Genomic DNA, 19,033 nt, shown 5'->3' on the forward strand with positions numbered 1-19,033 from the left:
GAAACACAAGGTGCAGGGTATGATTCTGACATGAGGGTAATTGGCTAGGCTTAAAATGGCCCATAAGGGAAGTTAGCCTGGTACTAACCTATGAACCTATTATCCACCAGTGGGGTACTCCTCAAGTGGATCTTTTTGCCTCCCCTCTGAACAGACAACTTCCTCTGTTTTGTGCCGGAGTCCCAAGTCTTCTGGTATAGAAGGTGGACACCCTCTCATTCTCTTGGAAGGGGATGTTTCTTTATGCATTCCCACCCCTTACTCTCATTCCAAACGTCCTGTTCAAAATCCAACAGGATGCTCCCAAAATCTTGTGGGTGACTCCTTTTTGGCTGTGACAGCACTGGTTCCCTCTTCTTTTGCATCAAGCCAGAGGCAGTCATCATAAGTTACCTCACAGGATGGATCTAATCACACAAGAGAAGGGATTGCTTATCCATCTCCACCTGCCCATGCTTTAACTGACATTGTAAGTGTTAGGATTTTGATTCCTCATAGACACCTTTTCTGAGGACATGCTGCAAGTCCTGTAGGAGGCCAGAAAACCTATGACTAGAAAATCGTACTTATCCAAATGGAAGAGGTTTTCTTTTAGGTGTCTCCCTCATAACCTGGACCCACTTACTGTGGATGTTCCTTTGGTTCTCTCTTATTTGTGTGTGTTGGTCAATGCTGGTTTGGCCCTATTCTTCTATTAAGGCCCACCTATCATCTATCGCTGCTTGTTTGCCTTTTTCTCCTCCTTTAGCTACTAGATTTGAGGTGAGACAATTATTTAAAGGCATCCTTAATATTAGACCTCCTAGTAAGCCTGTTTGTTCTTCCTTCTTGGGATCTTACTTTTGTTTTGGAAAACTTGACTTGGGCTCATTTTGAGCCTGCTGCTTCAGCTTCCCTGCAACATTGCTGCTGGAAGACTGTTCTTTTGTTAGCACTTACTTCTGCCAGATGGGTGTCTGAGTTGCAGCCCCTTATGGATTGTCCTCCTTTTTTGATTTTTCATGATGACAGAGTGTCCTTGAGCACTAACCCTCCTTTTATGCCAGAAATGGGTAATGAGCTATCACTTAATCAGTCTATCTATCAATCTGCCTACTTTTTTCCCTTCTCCCCAAACTGACAGTGAGAGGGTGCTGCATACTTGCATAGGCGACGTAGAACTTATTTGAATATGACCAAGGCTATCAGAAAATTAGATCAGTTATTTGTTTCTTTTCATCCTAGATCTTTGGGGCTTGCTGTATCCAAGCAAACTATTTCTTCTTAGATTTCTAAGTCTATTTCCATTTGTTACACTTTTCATGGCAAGAGCCTTCCATTTAAAATTAAGGCTCAACCTACTAGAGCTGTGGCTTCTTCTGGTGCATTCTTGAAGCAGCAACTGGACTTCTGTGCATACCTTTACCAAGCACTACAAGATGGATGGTATCTCTAGAGCTAGGGCTGGTTTTACTAGTTCAGTTCTTCATGTTTTGTTAGAGGACTCTTCTGCCCTTTCCTCTTCTCAAGTTTCCTCCTGAGCTTTGGCACTTTCCCATATCGTTAAGAATACTGCAGCAGTGAATGTAAGGACACAGTACAGTTTTGTAAAATCTTACCATAACGGTAGATGTCCTTGTCTTCACTACTGCAGAATTCCCTCCCAACCTCTAACACCCTAGTTTTTTACCTTCCTGGATGTACACATTACCTTTTGGGTTCCTTGGACTGGTGTTCCTCCTGGGGCAAGCAGTTCTGTTTTTGGCAAGCCTGAATGTCATCTTGATACCCTATGTTACACAAAGAGTGTATGGTGACATTCAGCATACCTTTTAAATTCAGAAGTCTTTGGAAGACTGGCCAGACGTCGGGCTTCCATAAGTTCATAGGTAGGTACTAGGCTATCGGCCCAAAGGCCTATGTAAGCCTAGCCAACAAGGTTCCCTGGCTTACACTACCCAAGAAATTTATTTTCCTGTGCCACTGTCGAGCAGAGACACAGAAGTGATCCCTGGGGTGTATTTCCTATTTCCCATCCACTCAAAGATTTTTCTTGAAGAGTGCTAATGAAGAACTTTGCTTGACATAGATGGGTAGCCTGTTCCAGAGTATGAAAAGTCTCTGGGACAGGAATCTATCCCTCCAGCATGTCCTGTTTATTGTGGTGACAAGGTTTAGGTCCCTACAGCATGTAGCTCAGAGGGATTGGGATTTCTTTAGGTGTAGCATGTCCAACAGCGATTAATAGCCAAATAGAGAAGCAAAAAGTATTTGGATAATACAGAAAAATTATGGGTTGTTAATTTAGGGGCTACTCATCCACCTGGGTTGAATGAAATTTTATAAATATCTTTAATATATAAAAAGGTATAGGTGCTGTTTTTATGGGGTCTATATTAGTTCTCTGAAGTCTAACTTCAGCAAACACCCATTCAGCAACCACACTTCAGAGAAATTGCATCAGCAATTCGCTGAATTTACCAAGGGCAAAGAAGTAGTTAGCTAACTACCCAACCTTGGAGTTAGTTTATATAGGAGTTGGTTTATATAGTTAGGGGAGTGGGAGACACAGCCCCCCACATCGGGGGGTGTGGGGAGGGAAGACCCCCCACTTGGGTGAGTTCGATTTAGTTGAGTGTTGGTCCATTGTGTTGCAGGCCAAGTATTTACTTGCCTTGGTAGATTCAGCGAATTGCTGAAATGATTTTCGTTGAAGTGTTTGCTGAAGTTAGACTTCGGCAAACTAATATAGACCCATTTTTATGACATGATATTTTATGTATGTCTAATTAATTTAATAAATTGATTATTTACATTGTATTAGCAACATTCTAATTTTTTTTATTAATGTTGTCTCATTACTGCTATCATGTGATCTTTTGAATGCCGTAAAAGTAAATGTTCAGGGAAACAGCCTTGAATATATACTGAAAATTATTATTGAGTACAATGCCCCCTTCTCCATGTACCTTGCCAAGCACATGCAGCAACTGGAGAGACCACAGAGGTTCCTGACCAGGAAAATCCAGGGTCTCAAACACCTGTCCTATACTGATAGGCTAAAAGCCCTGTCCCTCTACTCAGTCTCGTACAGACTGCTCACAGGTGACCTGTGTCTAGCATACAAGGCCATCTCAGACCTAGCCTTGATGGAGTTGCTGCATATCCATAAGTCAAACACCACTAGTGCAACCGCCATACAATGCGCCAACCTGGTTTGTGACATTAATAGAACTTGTCGGCGGGATAGATTTCTAACCCAAATACTCATCTATCGAATAGACTCCTTCTCCATGTTAAGCATAGTACCTCTCTAGCCCTAAGAGGAACCTGGATGACTGGATGGGACACAGAAAATACACCACTGAAATCTCACCTGTGTCCCTGCTGGACAGGGGAAACAGGTGCTGACTTTGTGGGAGAATGGACAAAATTCTTGGCTAGACTTATAAGCACCTCTGGGCCAATAGCTTATTATCATCCTATGAACCTATGAACCTTTGAAAAAGCCATCTAGAGAAACCTGGTTTACTCTTGTGGTGGCCTTTGATTAAATTCAAGTATATAGATAGATAGACAGATAGATATTTATTTCACTCCTTCACTGACCATCTTCAAGATCAATCTGGATCGATGAATGGGGAAATGAAAATTGAAAATTCCCACCTGGGTTGGTGCCTTTGTCTCTTATGGATAGAAATCTGGAAAAAATGTAAAATATGTAACAATAACCAAGGTATAAGCACAAACCCATGCCATCCTTAAAATCAGGTTATATTGGCTAGCGTTATAAAGGCTCCTGAGCCATTAGCCTAGTAATCTCCTATGAACCAATAAAACTATGATATATATATATATAAATAGACAGATAGATAGATAGATAGACAGATAGATAGATAGATAGATATTACAGACGTGCCTGTTTGATTTATTTATACATGAATGCATGTTCTACAAAAGCAGTCCTCCTGGTATGACTCACTAATGAATATTTTAGGTCAAAATCTAAAATATTAAAAACAAAAAAAGAAATTTAAAGTATTTTTTGCAGATCGGAGGACAACTCTATTTGAAATGTCTAACCCTGTGAATGCAGTTAGTCAACTTCTACTGAACTATCTCCGTTTTTCACATCTGAGCCTGACAGTAAATACAAAAACGAGAATTGCATTCTAGAATTGTTCTAAGGAGTCTTGCATAATTAAACCGTTACCCAGATCACATGTGGCAATACTTTTAAATGGTATTTCTACTTGTTTCATTGCTTTATTTTTAAATGATATAACATGCTCATTAAATAAAAAATTAGAAGTGATTGTAATTCCTAGATCTTTATATTGTTTAGCTTTCTCTAAGACTATATTATTCTGCATAGCTTGTCTTGAAAATAAATGCCCACTCCCCGCCTCAAAAAAATAAATAAATAAATAAGATTAGTTTGGCTTTACCTGCACAGAAATCCAATCCTTATTTAGTTGTCCAAGAAGTAAAATCTAACAGCAGTTCAAAGTTATATTAATAGTATCCGCATCTGAGATTAGGACAATGCCTAATTTGCAGTGTACCATTCTGGGGAACAATGCAATGCTAAATTAAGCAAAACTATTCCCAGAACTTTAATCTGAGGTACTCCTGCATGAACAGTTTTCTTTATAGACTTTTCTCCAAGAGCAACTACTTGCTGGGTTCTTTTTAACCAATTATTAATGATTTCTGTTAACTATGAATGAAGCAGACAAATGAATGTGCCCTGCCTAAGTAAGCCACTCAACAGATTTTACCACTCAAACTACTCTGTCTTAATAATGAGGGAAGCATGCCACTGAATAAAATAAATAACTCTGCTAGATGATTTCTGCCAACTATGAATGGAGTAGACACTGACACACAGATCCGCCTGCCCTGCTTAAGTAAGCCACTCAATAGATTTCACCACTCAAATCATTCAATAGATTTCAGATTTCTGCCATTAGCCGACTGGCAGCAATAAATGGAGCGGAGTCAGCGAACACACACATGGATCTGCCCTAGCCCTACACATATAGATAAACTGACTAATAACTCTTCTTCTAAACCACTCTATTACACACAATAATAACGAGGGAAGCTCCATAGAAACACACACACAGAAGGAACCTCTCTGCCCTGTACCTATAGATGCACTACTGCACTGAATAATAACTTTGCTTGCCATTAGCAGTTAAATACATACACATCATACACAGATAGTTTTTCATTATCAGCTGGGCCCACAGTAGATAGCATACAATTCTTTTTTATTTTCTCATCCTGACCTGAGGCATGTAGTCATAATCGGGTGCTGGGTGGACACTGCAAAACTTTGAAATTATTGCTCTGTTGCTACATTCCCTCCAAAACAGTTTAAAATAACAGTCCAATGAAGCTGATGTCATTCAAACACACCCCCTGTAGGCTGGCAATGCATGGTGATGTCAGCCATAAATTTAAAGGTGTAATATAAAAAAAATAAAGACTGAATAATCCATAAAAAATCAGGAATTAAAGGGGCCACCTGGGAATTAGTGGCATCCCATTATTTAGCCCTCAAACTGGTAAATACCGAGGAATTCGGTATGATTGAGAGGTATGGTCACCAACTGGCTCACAGACAGAACCCACACTGTAAAAATTGCAAACTTCAAATCTGACTCCAAACCTGTGACAAATGGAGTACCACATGGTTCAGTCTTGGTTCTCCTCCCATTTGGAATCTACTTGTCTGAAGTACAAGCCAACAAAGAGGGCCTCTGGCTGACAAAGTTTGCAGATGACTGCAAATTGAGTGCCATAGTCAAGTCTCCAAATGACGTGAGCATCCTGCAAAAGGGCCTCACTGAGACTGATGTCTGGTGCCAGAGCCATGGCCTCAAGCTCAGCACCAAAAAATGCATTGTGATCACCTTTGGTAAAAACCCTGTACCCATGGACTACCACGTAGGTGGCAGCCCACTTAATGCCGAAGGCATGAGACCTCAGGACTCTGGTGGACAGTAGCCTCTCCTTTGATAATCACATCGCCACAGTAGTCAGGAAATCCTTCTATGTGGCACACCTCATCATGAAAGGGTTCTCATCCAGGAAAAAAGAAGTCATTATCCCCCTCTACTCGTCTCTCATCAGACCCATTATAGAGTATAACACCCCATTTGGAATGTACCTTACAAGGCATCTGCAGCAGCTGGAAAGGCCACAAAAATACCTCACAAAGAGGATTATGGGACTCAAACAGTTACCCTACACTGACCGCCTCAAAAAACTCCAGCTTTACTCCGTAGCATATCACCTACTCTGAGATGACCTCTGCCTAACATACAAAGCTATGTCAAACCCTGAGCTGCTGGACATGTTGCACCTAAACAAATCCCAATCTCTCAGAGCCACATGCTCTAGAGAACTATACCTCGTCACCACAATTAACAGAACATGCTGGAGGGATAGATTCCTGTCCCAGAGACTTCCCATACTCTGGAACAAGCTGCCTATCTATGTCAAGCAGAGTTCGTCACTAGCACTCTTCAAAAAAAATCTTGATGAATGGATGGGTAATAGGGCATTCACCCCAGGAATCACCTCTGTGGCCCTGCTAGACAGGGGCACAGGTAAATAGTATCCTTGGGTGGCGTAAGCCAGGGAACCTTGCTGGCAAGGCTTACATAGGCCCTAGGTCCGATAGCCTAGTACCTACCTATGAACCTATGAATCTAAATGGCCAGTTGTGAGCTGACACATTCATGGCAGCCTGTGAGGTAACATGCCCACCCTTCACCTAAGGCTACTACTCTGTCTGTACAGGTGTAATTCAAATTTCACCTACGTGGTATAAATCACAAATGTCTCAGCTTGAAAACAGGTGGTTCCCATAGTTACTAACTGTTGTGTTACACTGAGAAATGGACTTCTACTTACAGACATTTTAATATTAGATGGTAATGAATCTCTTACCTGATGTGCTGTCCAACTTAAATATATGATCTTCATTTCCTGAAAGAATCTTGTAGGTAACTCTTCCATTCTTGCCCGCATCTGGATCCTGTGTTACTACATGATGAACAACTGACCCCACTTCTGCATCTTCAAGGATATAGCAAGTGCCAGAAGAGAGAAACACAGGACTGTTGTCATTTGCATCCAGGACAATTACCTTTACTGATAGTGAACCTGACCTGCGTAGCGTATTTTCAGCCTGGTCTGTTGCACTGATGGTTAGAATGAATGCAGGAGTAGTCTCTCTGTCAATGAGGACAGCTGGTGATAGAGTCCCAGTCCAGGGGTCAATGTTAAAAGGATTCTCTTGAAGATTATTAGAAATGATGGCATACTGCAGATTTCTATTTGGCAAACTGCCATCACCATCCCTTGCATTAAAAGTGCAAAGTGTTGTGCCAATAGGCAGATTTTCCTGTATGCCAATTACTATAAAATGTTGTAAAAATGAAGGAAAGTGGTCATTCCTGTCCTCCACAATAATGTTGATAAAAAATGTCCCATTCCTAACTGTAAAGATTGTGCCTGTTTCTGTAATATCTACTTTCAGTAAGAAATTTGAAGTAATTTCATAATCAAGTTCCTTAGCCAGGTATATATCTCCAGAAGGACTGTCAATTAGAAAATGTGAATTTTCATCTCCTTCAATAATTTCATACTCCACATTTGCATTAATAAATACACCCTGGTCACGTGGTCTTAAAGAACCAATCACTTGTCCAGGTCTAAAATCCTCTGTTATTATAAAAAGTCTGGTATAGAGGTCAAAGCTTGATTTCTCTCTTGGAAGAGGGATTACCTAAAGAAATCAAAGTGAACATTATTTCCAGTGCTATTTTAACTCAATTTCATTAGACACAAAGATTATTAAAAAGGACACATTTTACTACTGTCAAATATTTCAGGAAAAGCATAGCTACCACCAACAAATAACAGTTACTAAAAAGAATTGAACAACAGTGTTTTCCAAAATACCAAGTTCAAATCTGCAAAGCTGGACCTATATCATTGTTCCTTTATTGCCAGATATACATGCCACTGCTACATCAGCTATACTGATGTCTTAATGGTGTCATCGGATGTCATCAAAAGGGAGAATAATGTTGTCAGCATTTGAAAAAGCAGCAAATATAAATGGAATGAAATGGAAATTCCAGTTTCCAAATGCCCATCAACAGGAACTCTATTCATCAGACTTCAGCATATTCAGTAATAATTCTGCCTAAAATGTATGAGTTTAGCTATGAATGCAATGTTTCAACAGTACTTCCAGCTCAGTAACAACTTTATTGCCCTTTTTGTCTTTGCTATACTAACTCCTGCATTCTTATGTTTGAAAGAAATAATTTAGCCTCACGGCTTTATATACTACTTTGAAGTTCACCAGACAAATTTATCATTGCTCTTTTACAGAAGAAAACTAATCAGAGTATTTTTAAATGGGATGAACTTTTGGTTGGTGAAATTGTAGCCAGAACCTGGCTGCCAGAATGATGAGAACTAGGTGATTATGGACAGTTATTTACACATCATTCTAGATTAAAATTTGTGCACCCACATTAACCATTTAACCGTATCTAGCATTAATTCCTGATATGGCACAAAAGTGTTCAGAAGGTATGAAAGAAGGTGTGTATGGATTAGGTTTATGGCACTTATAGTAAAACTGAAAGACAAAAGCATAATAATTTCCATTAACGCAACTTTTCACAATCTTGGTTTACAGGCCATAAGTAAATATGGTAATAGTATAAAATGAGTGGAAAAACAGACCGTAAAGTCTAAACCAAAATCCAAGAAAAACGGCTGTGTCAGCGTACAGGGTATATATCCAAACTGGTTTTTATTGCATAAATTGTGTAATTTATGCAATAAAAACCACTTTGGATATATACCCTGTATGCTGACACAGCCGTTTTTCTTGGATTATGGTAATAGATAGTGCTAAAGCTGCCATATTGATTGATGTGTTACTGCATTAGATGATTACTTCAGAGTGTTTACTGCCTTCCTTATCTAAAAAGTACTTCCCTCAGATCACTTCACGAACTTGATTACAGCTTCATCCTGTAAGTAACCACAAAATGAGGCTAAAACCATACAGAAATATCCAAGATTTTTGATACATTGAAGTAAGTATATACTCAATTACTTAAAGTACAAACTGAAGCCAACCCTCCAGTTCACCACTCTCCATGCAACACCGACCAGACTTAGTGTCTTATACAGACTACAGTATGAATGTTAACAAATATGGTTAATGCAGTGCATATTTCTACTGTAGTGTCATTGAAGACATTGTATGTAACATTAAATTTCTAAAATATCTTTGAATTTAAAATGTAAAAAATGATGAGTTTATAGAAGAAAGTAAATCAAAATGTGTGATTTTGTTGCTTTCTTTGCAAATTGAAACGTATATATATAAATAAACACACACACACACACACACACACACACACACACACACACACACAATTATAGAGTATCTGAATAACATTTTTATTTATACTGCCAAAGTATCTGTTTTTATGCCTTTTATCTCCCAGTTACCTGCTGACCATCAGTTATCTCATGACCTTTATGACCCATTTGTTCCCTGTGGGAAAACACCAGTCATGACAATCCATCACCCATATATCTGAGTTTTCTATTCCCTATATCCAACCCCCCAGAAGCTTAAGGAAGTAAAGTCCTGCAGTACAAGTTCTTTCATCATGTCCACTTCCATATAGGTGCAACGTGGTGGGCTCTCACTCTCAGTCCTTAATTCTGCACTTGCTGGTAAACACAGGCTCTGCCAAATGTCATTTCTGTAGCAGAAAAGGCTGGCATCCCTCCCATGAGGAAGGATAAACTGGCATCAACTGCTCACACCCATCCTACATTGCTGCTTCTTGCTGTACCTGGTTTGCTAATTGATCATGGGTCACATGACTTCTACTTATTTTTATTTATGAGGTATTCACACGTTATTTACATTTAGCTGTTTAAAATATATGAACATTTTCTGCTACTTGTAGCACTTTACAACATTTGTGTAGCACATCTACAGGCAATACTACTTGTTTTGCTAGTGATATTCTACTGAACAGCTTTTATGCTCACAGTTTACTAATGTTGTGTTGTCATCTCATCCTTTTAAGAATAACTACAAATACAAACTATGGTTTCTTAGTTACCTCATTAATAGGTCCCAAGCAGTGAAAAGGCCTGTTTCCTGCTATATCTGTTGACATCCCATAAGGCTTTATCCTAAGACTACTACTGTTTAACTGATTTATCAATGGCCTAAACACAGCAGCCAAACAGGCTACAACAGTACATGACTCAACTTTAATATGTGCTTCTAGGACACTACCTGTACTCGAAACACTCACCCAGAATTACTTCTCCACCATAGAAGCTTTGCTTAACAACTCACAACTCCCCCTGACCCCCCCCTCCAAAAAATCTAATCTACTACTTTTTAGGTCTGTGTTTAACAATTGAATGGTATGTTCATTGAACAGCTATTCATTGACCACGTACTATCAATTATCCATTTCAGTGAACAGTCACATCACTGAAAATTATCTTATCAAACAGTCATAGTTGGCACAGACAGGCAAAACACCACATGGTACGTATTGCAAGGCTGCTCAGCAAACTCTGCTCATGTGGGGGACTGCACCCCACATCCCTCCAGAAAGCCATAAAGAAGACGCACCAAAAGCTAGGCTGCCTCTGTAGAGTAAAACAGTACCTTACTGACTCTGCTACACAAGACATGCCACTTCTTTTCTACTCTCCATGCTATTATTTGCCTCTCCTATCCTAACAAATCATAACTCCTCTCTATCAGCCAAACTACAACAATGCAGGCTACAGTAAAGAAGACAAATTTGCAACCAACCAACCAACCAAAATTTTAGACTGTATCAGTGCATCTCTCTAAAACAGCTAAACTGTCCCAAACTAAATAATTCTCTATTACACTTACAATTAATTACAGACTTCAGACTACTGCACAACCTAGAAAAATTCCTATCTCTTCATTCCATCATTCAAACTTACAATATTAAAAGACCTCTGTGCTCCACTGATAAATCATTGTTCTCCATAACTAAACCTACTACCAATGTAGGATACTCCCTGTATTCACACTGCATTGCTAATAGCTGTAACACACCCCACTCCATTTAAGAACATTCTGCAACCTGAAAGACTTTAAATACCAACTTAAGCAACACCTGATAGATAAATCGCTCCACAACTGCATCACCCCTGGTTAAACTTCTATTTATTTAACATTTGTTTACCGGGAAAGTCTGACTTGGAACAAGCCAATTTTCAGGGGAGGCCCAGGGAGAAACCTGCCAGACACATATCTTTGTAATATGGGAGGAAACCGGACCACTTGGAGGAAACCCACACGAACGCAGGGAGGACATGACTCCATACAGAAGGAATCCCAGATGAGAACTGAACTGGAGAACCTCTTGCTGTGAGGCAACAATACAAACTATTGCACCACTGCGCCATCCAAACTGGTACTAATATCACTATATGAACTCATGCCATAGCACTCTGCTGCATAAAACTTAGTGTACAACTGTACTCGCCTTTATCATCTCATCTCCTTCATCTTCCTTGTGCTTCCTCCCCTTCTTTCTTTGGGCTGCTCTAACTCTTTATCTGAAAAAAATTATTCATATACAACCCATATAACTGTTGTTTTTAATTGAAACTGTTTGTAAATGAAGCAAATGATGTCAAGAATGTCTGAAAAATGGAACTGTTGCTCATGAATGAAACTGACAGTAAAAACTGAAACAATACAAATGATGTCTATATAACGGAGTTTGTCTCCTCAGGCCTCCACTGAAAAAGGGCTAAATAAATTAATAAATATAAAAATATATATTTTTGTCCACATCATGAGTAGAATTACCCCTGCATCAATCAAAAATTATTTTCTGAGATGAATGGCAAAATTACATCAAGAAATGAACCTGAACTGTGTTTTAGCCAAGGTGTCTTTACAATGCACACAGTATCCCTAACATGATGTCTTGCTGCCCTTCTGTGACAGCCGTGCCCTGGCCCAGCAATCAAGAAGCCTCACTCCTCACCACTAACACCAGGGAGGGTGTCTCACATAAGAGGAAAGGATAACAAATACACACAGTAAAGTACAATTTCCCTTAAGTGCACACAGAGATCACAGTCAGTCTGGGGCTGGTTACTCCCTTGCTCTCCAGGTCCCGAATAAGACTCCCCACTGGTACAGCTATAGGGTCCAGATCTCAGCCTAGCTGGCAAGCTAACCTCCAGTACCCTCTCTGTCCCATCAGTGCTTCGTGTCCCAGCTCAGGTAGCTTACTCACCACACACTTTGAGATAAGTATTTATACAACTTCACAGACACTCCTGGGAAAGGCTGACACAGATTCTCCAGCTGTGCCCCTTTACCCAGACTATACGGTAGTAATTACTGCCACCACCAGCTAATACTTAACAGCTACCCAAAGGCCCTTAAAAGGTTGTCCAATTATTACTGTGCAATATTATTATCCAATCGGTAATGTGACTGATCAGTCTAAGGCTTATTAGAGTAGCCTTGTACAATAAAATCTATAAATATGCAATGTACTCTAGAGCTTACGTCTCTACACAAACCAGACATAGGTTAAAGGTTTTAAAATATTTAATAATAAATAATTAAAAACACACAAGTCAATACTGCTACACCACAGTGATATCTAAGAGTTCAGAGATCACACAGAAACTTAAAACAATACAGTAGGAAAGTTCTGATATAACAGAAAAACACTTGCATCTAATCTTTATAGTCCTAGCTGTTTTTACAAGAAAACATACTTCTAAGATGCTACTTACATAAAGAGAACATACAGCAGTGCTGAGAGTTGGATATCAAGATCAAAATGCTTACAGTCTCTCTCTGAACAATAGTTTTTGAACTCACTAACAAACATCTCTGCTGGGCCCTCCCAGATTACATCATTTTGACACTTAGGTTTTCCCAGCATACACATTACATCACTTTGACACTTAGTCTGGAGTTCCCAGGAAAACAGGCCACACTATACAGCAAGCTAACACCTGCTCAGGAAACTACAACAATAAAAGATATCTCACATGTACACTCTAGTAATTATTCCTTAACTTAAAACAAAAGAAATAATGTGTTCAGCCAGCCTCTTCGGCACCACTATCTAGATCAAAGGGGTATACAAGACATAATTTTAACTTCAAAAGAACAGATGTGAAATGCTTGGCTTAGTTTTCCTTACCGCAGATGGCAATGTTGCTACAATCTTGAAGTTCACATTTTACAGTGTTTTCTTTCATTTAAAAAACAAGGCTGTATTTTGCATTTATATTTACAAATGCCAGAATTATGTATCAAATTCTATTTGACTAGGGTGGCAGCCTTCGCCCATCTTCTCCCAATCTTCACACCTTCCATGTCTTTCAGTGGTCTCAATCCTGTGACTAAATGTGGGCATAGGACATGCAGTCAAATGTAGCTTTCCAAATGAAAGAAAAGTATCTGAAAATTTAGCCAAATGTCCATTTGGAAAAGTTCTAAATAAAGATGCATTTTTTTCCTGTGAAGGTCTCTGTCCAGCACATGCTATGCAGGGGGTTATGCCTCTGGGCCCCATGCTTATTATAATAATTTCTGTGGTCACTGAAAACATCCCTTGCAGTGACCCCATCCTCTGATCAAACCTACAGTTAATATACCAACTTTTGAAATCTAGGAAAATATTACCGCTAACTCTCCCAAAGTATCCTGCTGCAAACAAGAGACCAAACGTAACAAGTAGAAACAGTTGTCAGGATACACCACGAGAAGTCCAATTGTAGTAAAAAATCTTCTTTATTTCATAACAAGATAAAAGATAAGCTTCTTCAGATCTACTGTAGCGAAGCACGCGAAAGCGCTTATCTTTTATCTTGTTATGAAATAAAGATTTTTTTGTTTCTACTTGTTAACTTTTGAAATCTACTAGAATGTATTCATCCACAAATCCTTTTCCCTTCTTGTAGCAGTGTCCTGAGCGGGAGTCTGTTTTAATGGTCTCAGGTAATAAAGTTTGTAGATTCTTTATAACTGTCATTGATTGTGGTTAGGTACAAGCTTCTAAATTTATACTTATAGTTCTTTTCTTGTTCCAATAATAAAGAATATTCCACTAATAAAACTATATTAGTTATTTATTTAATGTGTTTCAGCCTCTCTTCTGCAGGAGTCAGACTTCTTTTCATTCATACCTATATCAAATGCTGTGTTTCCAAAGAAACTAACATGAGATTTCAGGAAAAGCCAAAATAAGGTCAGACTGGCAGTAAAAATCTGCTACAGAGAAGAATAAGAACAGCCACTTAAGTCATTCATACATAGCTCTCAAAAGATCAAATTAAATCATCAAAAATGCAATCTAATGAGATAAGCTTTAAATCTGTATGTAATGTATGTAAATTATGTACTGTATGTAATGTAAATGTAAAATAAAATAAATTGTCCTTAAAAGACTGCCAGGCTGTCTCTGAAATATATACTGTACAGATACATATTCACACACAAGCTCATGAGCACATGCACGCGTGTGCACCTTCCCACACACACACACACACACACACACACACACACACACACACACACACACACACACACACACACATATGTGCCTGTGCATGCATGCATGCATGCTTGCACACACAGCCACAAACATGCATACACACAGCACATACAAAACTCATACAATCACACAACTGCAAAATACCCTGGCCTACTTAAGAAATCCTGACTTAAACCTACACTTTATTTTAAATACAGATACATAAAATAACAAAATAAGTTATGTCTGAAATACTAATTTGTTTCAGTGTAAAAACAATAGCATTATACATACCATATAATAAAATACACAAACCCTCAAGAAAACAACATCAGCCACCTAAGTCACCCCCTAAAGCGAATGTATTCATAAAGTGAAAGATAAAAAGGAAAGAAAGAGAACACTGACCACAACTATCAATAAAGAAAAAAAATGTGTGTCTGCTAACTAAAATTAAACTAACTGAAATGTACCTAAACTATAAAACAAAGTGTTTGACATATCTACAGCAACAACTACTGTGTGTGTGTGTGTGTGTGTGTGTGTGTGTGTGTGTGTGTGTGTGTGTGTGTGTGTGTGTGTGTGTGTGTGTGTGTTTCTGTATATTTCAGTTATGTGTTATAATATGTTTAGCCACAAGATGACAGTGTTTTCTCATGGATTCTCGTGGACACGTATGATAATACGCTTGATGTAAGTCCCTGTTTTTTGTGCAGTGTGTATTTTCATAGGTTCATAGGTAGGTACTAGGTTATCGGCCCTGGGGCCTATATAAGCCTAGCCAAAAAGTTCTCTGGTTTTCGCCATCCAAAAAATTTACTTTCCTGTGCCCCTGTCAAGCAGTGCTGCAAAAGTGATCCCCGGAGCGAATTTTCTATTACCCATCCAATTGTCAAGATTTTTCTTAAAGAGGGCCAATGATGAGCTTTGCTTGACATGAATGGGTAGTTTGTTCCAGAGTATAGGAAGTCTCTGGGACAGGAATCTATCCCTCCAGCATGTTCTGCTTATTGTGGTGACAAGGTTTAGGTCCCTGGAGTGTGTGGTTCAGAGAGATTGGGATTTCTTTAAGTGTAACATATCCAACAGCTCTAGGTTTGACATAGCTTTGTATGTTAGGCAGAGATCGCCTCTGCGTAGGCAATATGCGACGGAGTAGAGCTGGAGTTTTTAGAGATGGTCTGCATATGGCATGTGTTTGAGGCCGGTAATTCTCTTAGTGAGGTATTTTTGTGGCCTTTTTATTTGTTGTAGGTGTCTTGTGAGATACATGCCAAATGGGGCATTGTACTCTATAATGGGTCTGATGAGGGATGAGTAGAGAGGAACAATGACCTCCTTTTTTCTAGAGGAGAACCCTTTTGTGATGAGGTGTTCCACTTAGAAGGATTTCCTGACTACTGCAGTGATGTGGTTATCAAAGGAGAGACTACTGTCCACCTGTGTCCCGAGGTGTCTTATCAATAATTTCAGTGTTTAGTGAGCTACCGCCTATGTGGTAGTTCATGGGTACAGAGTTTTTCCCAAAGGGGATGACAATGCACTTCTTGGCATTGAGCTTGAGGCCATGACTTTGACACTAAGCATCTATCTCTGCGAGGCCCTTTTGTAGAATGTCTACATCATTAGGTGATTCTGTTATGGCTCCCAGTTTGTAGTCATCTGCGAACTTTGTTAGCTAAATACCTTCTGTGTTAGCCTGTACTTCAGAGAAGTAGATACCAAACAGGAGAGGTCCCAGGACCGAACCCTGCAGTATTCCACTCATCACTAGTTTGAAGTCGCACTTGGAGTCGGCTACTTTTACTGTGTGGGTTCTGTCAGTGAGCCAGTTGGCCACCCATCTTGTGACATAGGGATTTATGCCCAGTTTAGTGAATTTATGTATAATTCCAGAGTGGGGGATGGTAGCAAAAGCCTTGGAGAGGTCATGATAGGCTGTGTGCTCTACCTTGCCCTCGTCTACGGCTCTAGTTACTGCTTCAAAGAAGTCAATCAGGTTTAGTAGACATGGTCTACCTTTTGCAAACCCAAACTGTGTGGGGTCCAGGGTTTAGAGGTTACTTATGTCTTTGTTTATAAGCTCCAAGATGATATGGTCCATGGCCTTGCAGACCAGGCTCATCAGGCTAATGAGGCGGTAGTTTCTGGGGTCCATGGTGGCACCCCTTTTGTGAAGTGGGATAACCATCACTGTGCGCCATTCAGTAGGCACATAGCCTGAGGTGAGACTATGATTGAACATGTACTTAGGTGGGGTGCCATTTCGTTCTGTAGTCCATGTAGTATGCAGCCTGGGATGTTGTCTGGTCCCATGGATGCTGTGTTCTTGGCTTTGGAGGGTGCAGTCTTTACTTGTTCATCCATGATTACAGGGGTTTTGTATTCTTCCGGTATTAAGATGGGCCCTTTGGAGGGCAAGGGGGGGTAAAGTTAGCACTGAACCTATCTGCCAGGATGTTGGCAATATCGGTTGGTTCTGTATATTTAGTCCCATTGTGCTGTAGCTCAGAGCAGATCTGAGTGTTGCCATTGAGATTCTTGACATAGCTATAGAATGCTTTGTGGCTGTCTTTGGAATCAGTGGCAATTTTGTTTTCATAACTGGCTTTAGAGGATTTTATGAGGGATCTCAGCTTCTTCTTGAGTTCCTCCAATCTTGGGATTTTACTCTTTTTGCAACAGCTTCTTCCTTCTGTTGTAGATTTGCTTATGGCAGGGGACTACCAGATTGGCTTCCATTTTTTTGGAAGATAGCATCTTGGTTTTGTTGGGGATGGCACAATCCATGCACTCGTGTATGTGCTTATAGAGTGCTTTTGTGTAAGATTCAGCAATCATACCTCTATTTTCCATCTGCATGGGGATCGTGAAGTTTGTCACTTCTGTCTTAAGAAGCATGAAGTTGGCTTTGAAGTAGTTTTTGATGGTGGTTTCCTTAATGGGGGGGGGATATAGATGTCTAGGGTGATTAGTTTGTGGTCGGATATGACCAGTGAGGAGTTGACCTCTAGTGTGGAATACCAGTTACCCATGCTGGTAATGACCAGGTCCAGGATATTGCTGCCCCTGGTGGGGGTGTGGACAAGCTGATCCAAGGCGATGGAATTTATGAATTACAAAAAAAACGTTGAGCGAATGAGTTGGTACATGAGTAGTTTTCCCAGTTGATGGTGGGGTAGTTGAAATAACCCATAATTAAGGGATTGGGTTCTACCTTAATATTTTCCAGTATCTTAAGAAATGAAGAGTGGGAATCCTGGAGCATGGTGGGGGATCTGTAACAAGCTACAACCTGGATTGCAGTCTTGCCCAGTGTTAGTTGCACTTGGATAATTTCGGATGCATTATGTTGAGCAACTAGCCTGCAGGTGTAGATATCCTTAATGAATATAGACACGCCTCTGCGTTTAGTGTTTCGGTCCAGGTTAGGTGGCCAAAAGGTGTGGTATGAATTATAGTCTGGTAATGCAGGGGTGCCCTCTGGAGCCTTGAACCAGGTCTCTGTCACTGCACAGATGTCGATGTTCTGCATTTTAAGGAGTGCCTCGAGTGAGTGCATTTTGAGGTTTAGACTTCTAGTACTGAGTAGCATTACCCTCAGAGTTTGCTTGCTTGTACCTGTTACGGTGGTGAATTTAGCATTTGAACCTTGCCTAAAAAAAGCCACTATATAGGTGGCAAGAGCCTTAGTCAGTATCCAGAATCCCAAGGGTGACAGGTGCAGGCCATCTCTGGCAAAGCATCATGGTCTGTCGACCATGTCGTCCCAGGCAGACAGATACTGGATCCCCTTAGAATGACACCAGAAGCTTAGCCAATTGTTGAAGTCAGTCATTTTGTCTTTGTGCTGTGGTATCAATCTGGGCGATGACAGGATGCTACTCAGGGCTAGGGTCATGCCTGCCTGGGCTACAAGATCGGACAGCTTCTCCATGACATTAAACAAAAAAAATAAACATACCTTAGTTTAGACTACAATCAGACTGTAAGCATCTATTTGCTCTACCCAGAAGTTTTTGTAACAGGTTATGGGCCCAGACACCCAGACACCCTGGCACCCAGATACAGCCAGCTACAGCAAATAAGTGCAAGTTACAGCAACAGATAAAGTAAAGAGGAAAACAGTAAAGATGGCTGCCAACACTTCTTCAGCAAAGCTTTCAGTGGTGAATCTGGCAACCCAGAAATACCAATCTTAGAAATTCAGAATGAGGATGCTTGTAATAAGAGCAGGCACACGGAAATGTGTAAATTAAGTCAGACCGGCAGAACCCGCGGATGAGTGGGTAGAAAAGAATCAAAACCTCAGAGCACGATCTCCCTTTGCATAGATGATGGTCAAATTATACATATATGTAACTGTGAGACTGCTAAAGAAATGTGGGAGGATCTGCAGAAGGTACATGAAAGAGCTA

The 19,033-nt window shown here is 40.0% G+C and overlaps 1 protein-coding gene across 1 annotated transcript in view; it reads right to left on the reverse strand.

Moving 5' to 3' along the window:
• Positions 1–19,033, reverse strand: part of DCHS2 (dachsous cadherin-related 2) — a 1,158,653-nt gene that overhangs the window by 611,710 nt on the left and 527,910 nt on the right. Inside the window, exon 9 of the mRNA XM_044062423.1 lies at positions 6,943–7,783. Coding sequence (XP_043918358.1) covers positions 6,943–7,783 — 841 coding nt within the window. The remainder of the gene's footprint in view (positions 1–6,942; positions 7,784–19,033) is intronic.

Source organism: Protopterus annectens, chromosome 2.part1 (genome assembly GCF_019279795.1).
Source record: "Protopterus annectens isolate FY-2018-M chromosome 2.part1, PAN1.0, whole genome shotgun sequence".
Classification (NCBI taxonomy): Eukaryota; Metazoa; Chordata; order Ceratodontiformes; family Protopteridae; genus Protopterus; species Protopterus annectens.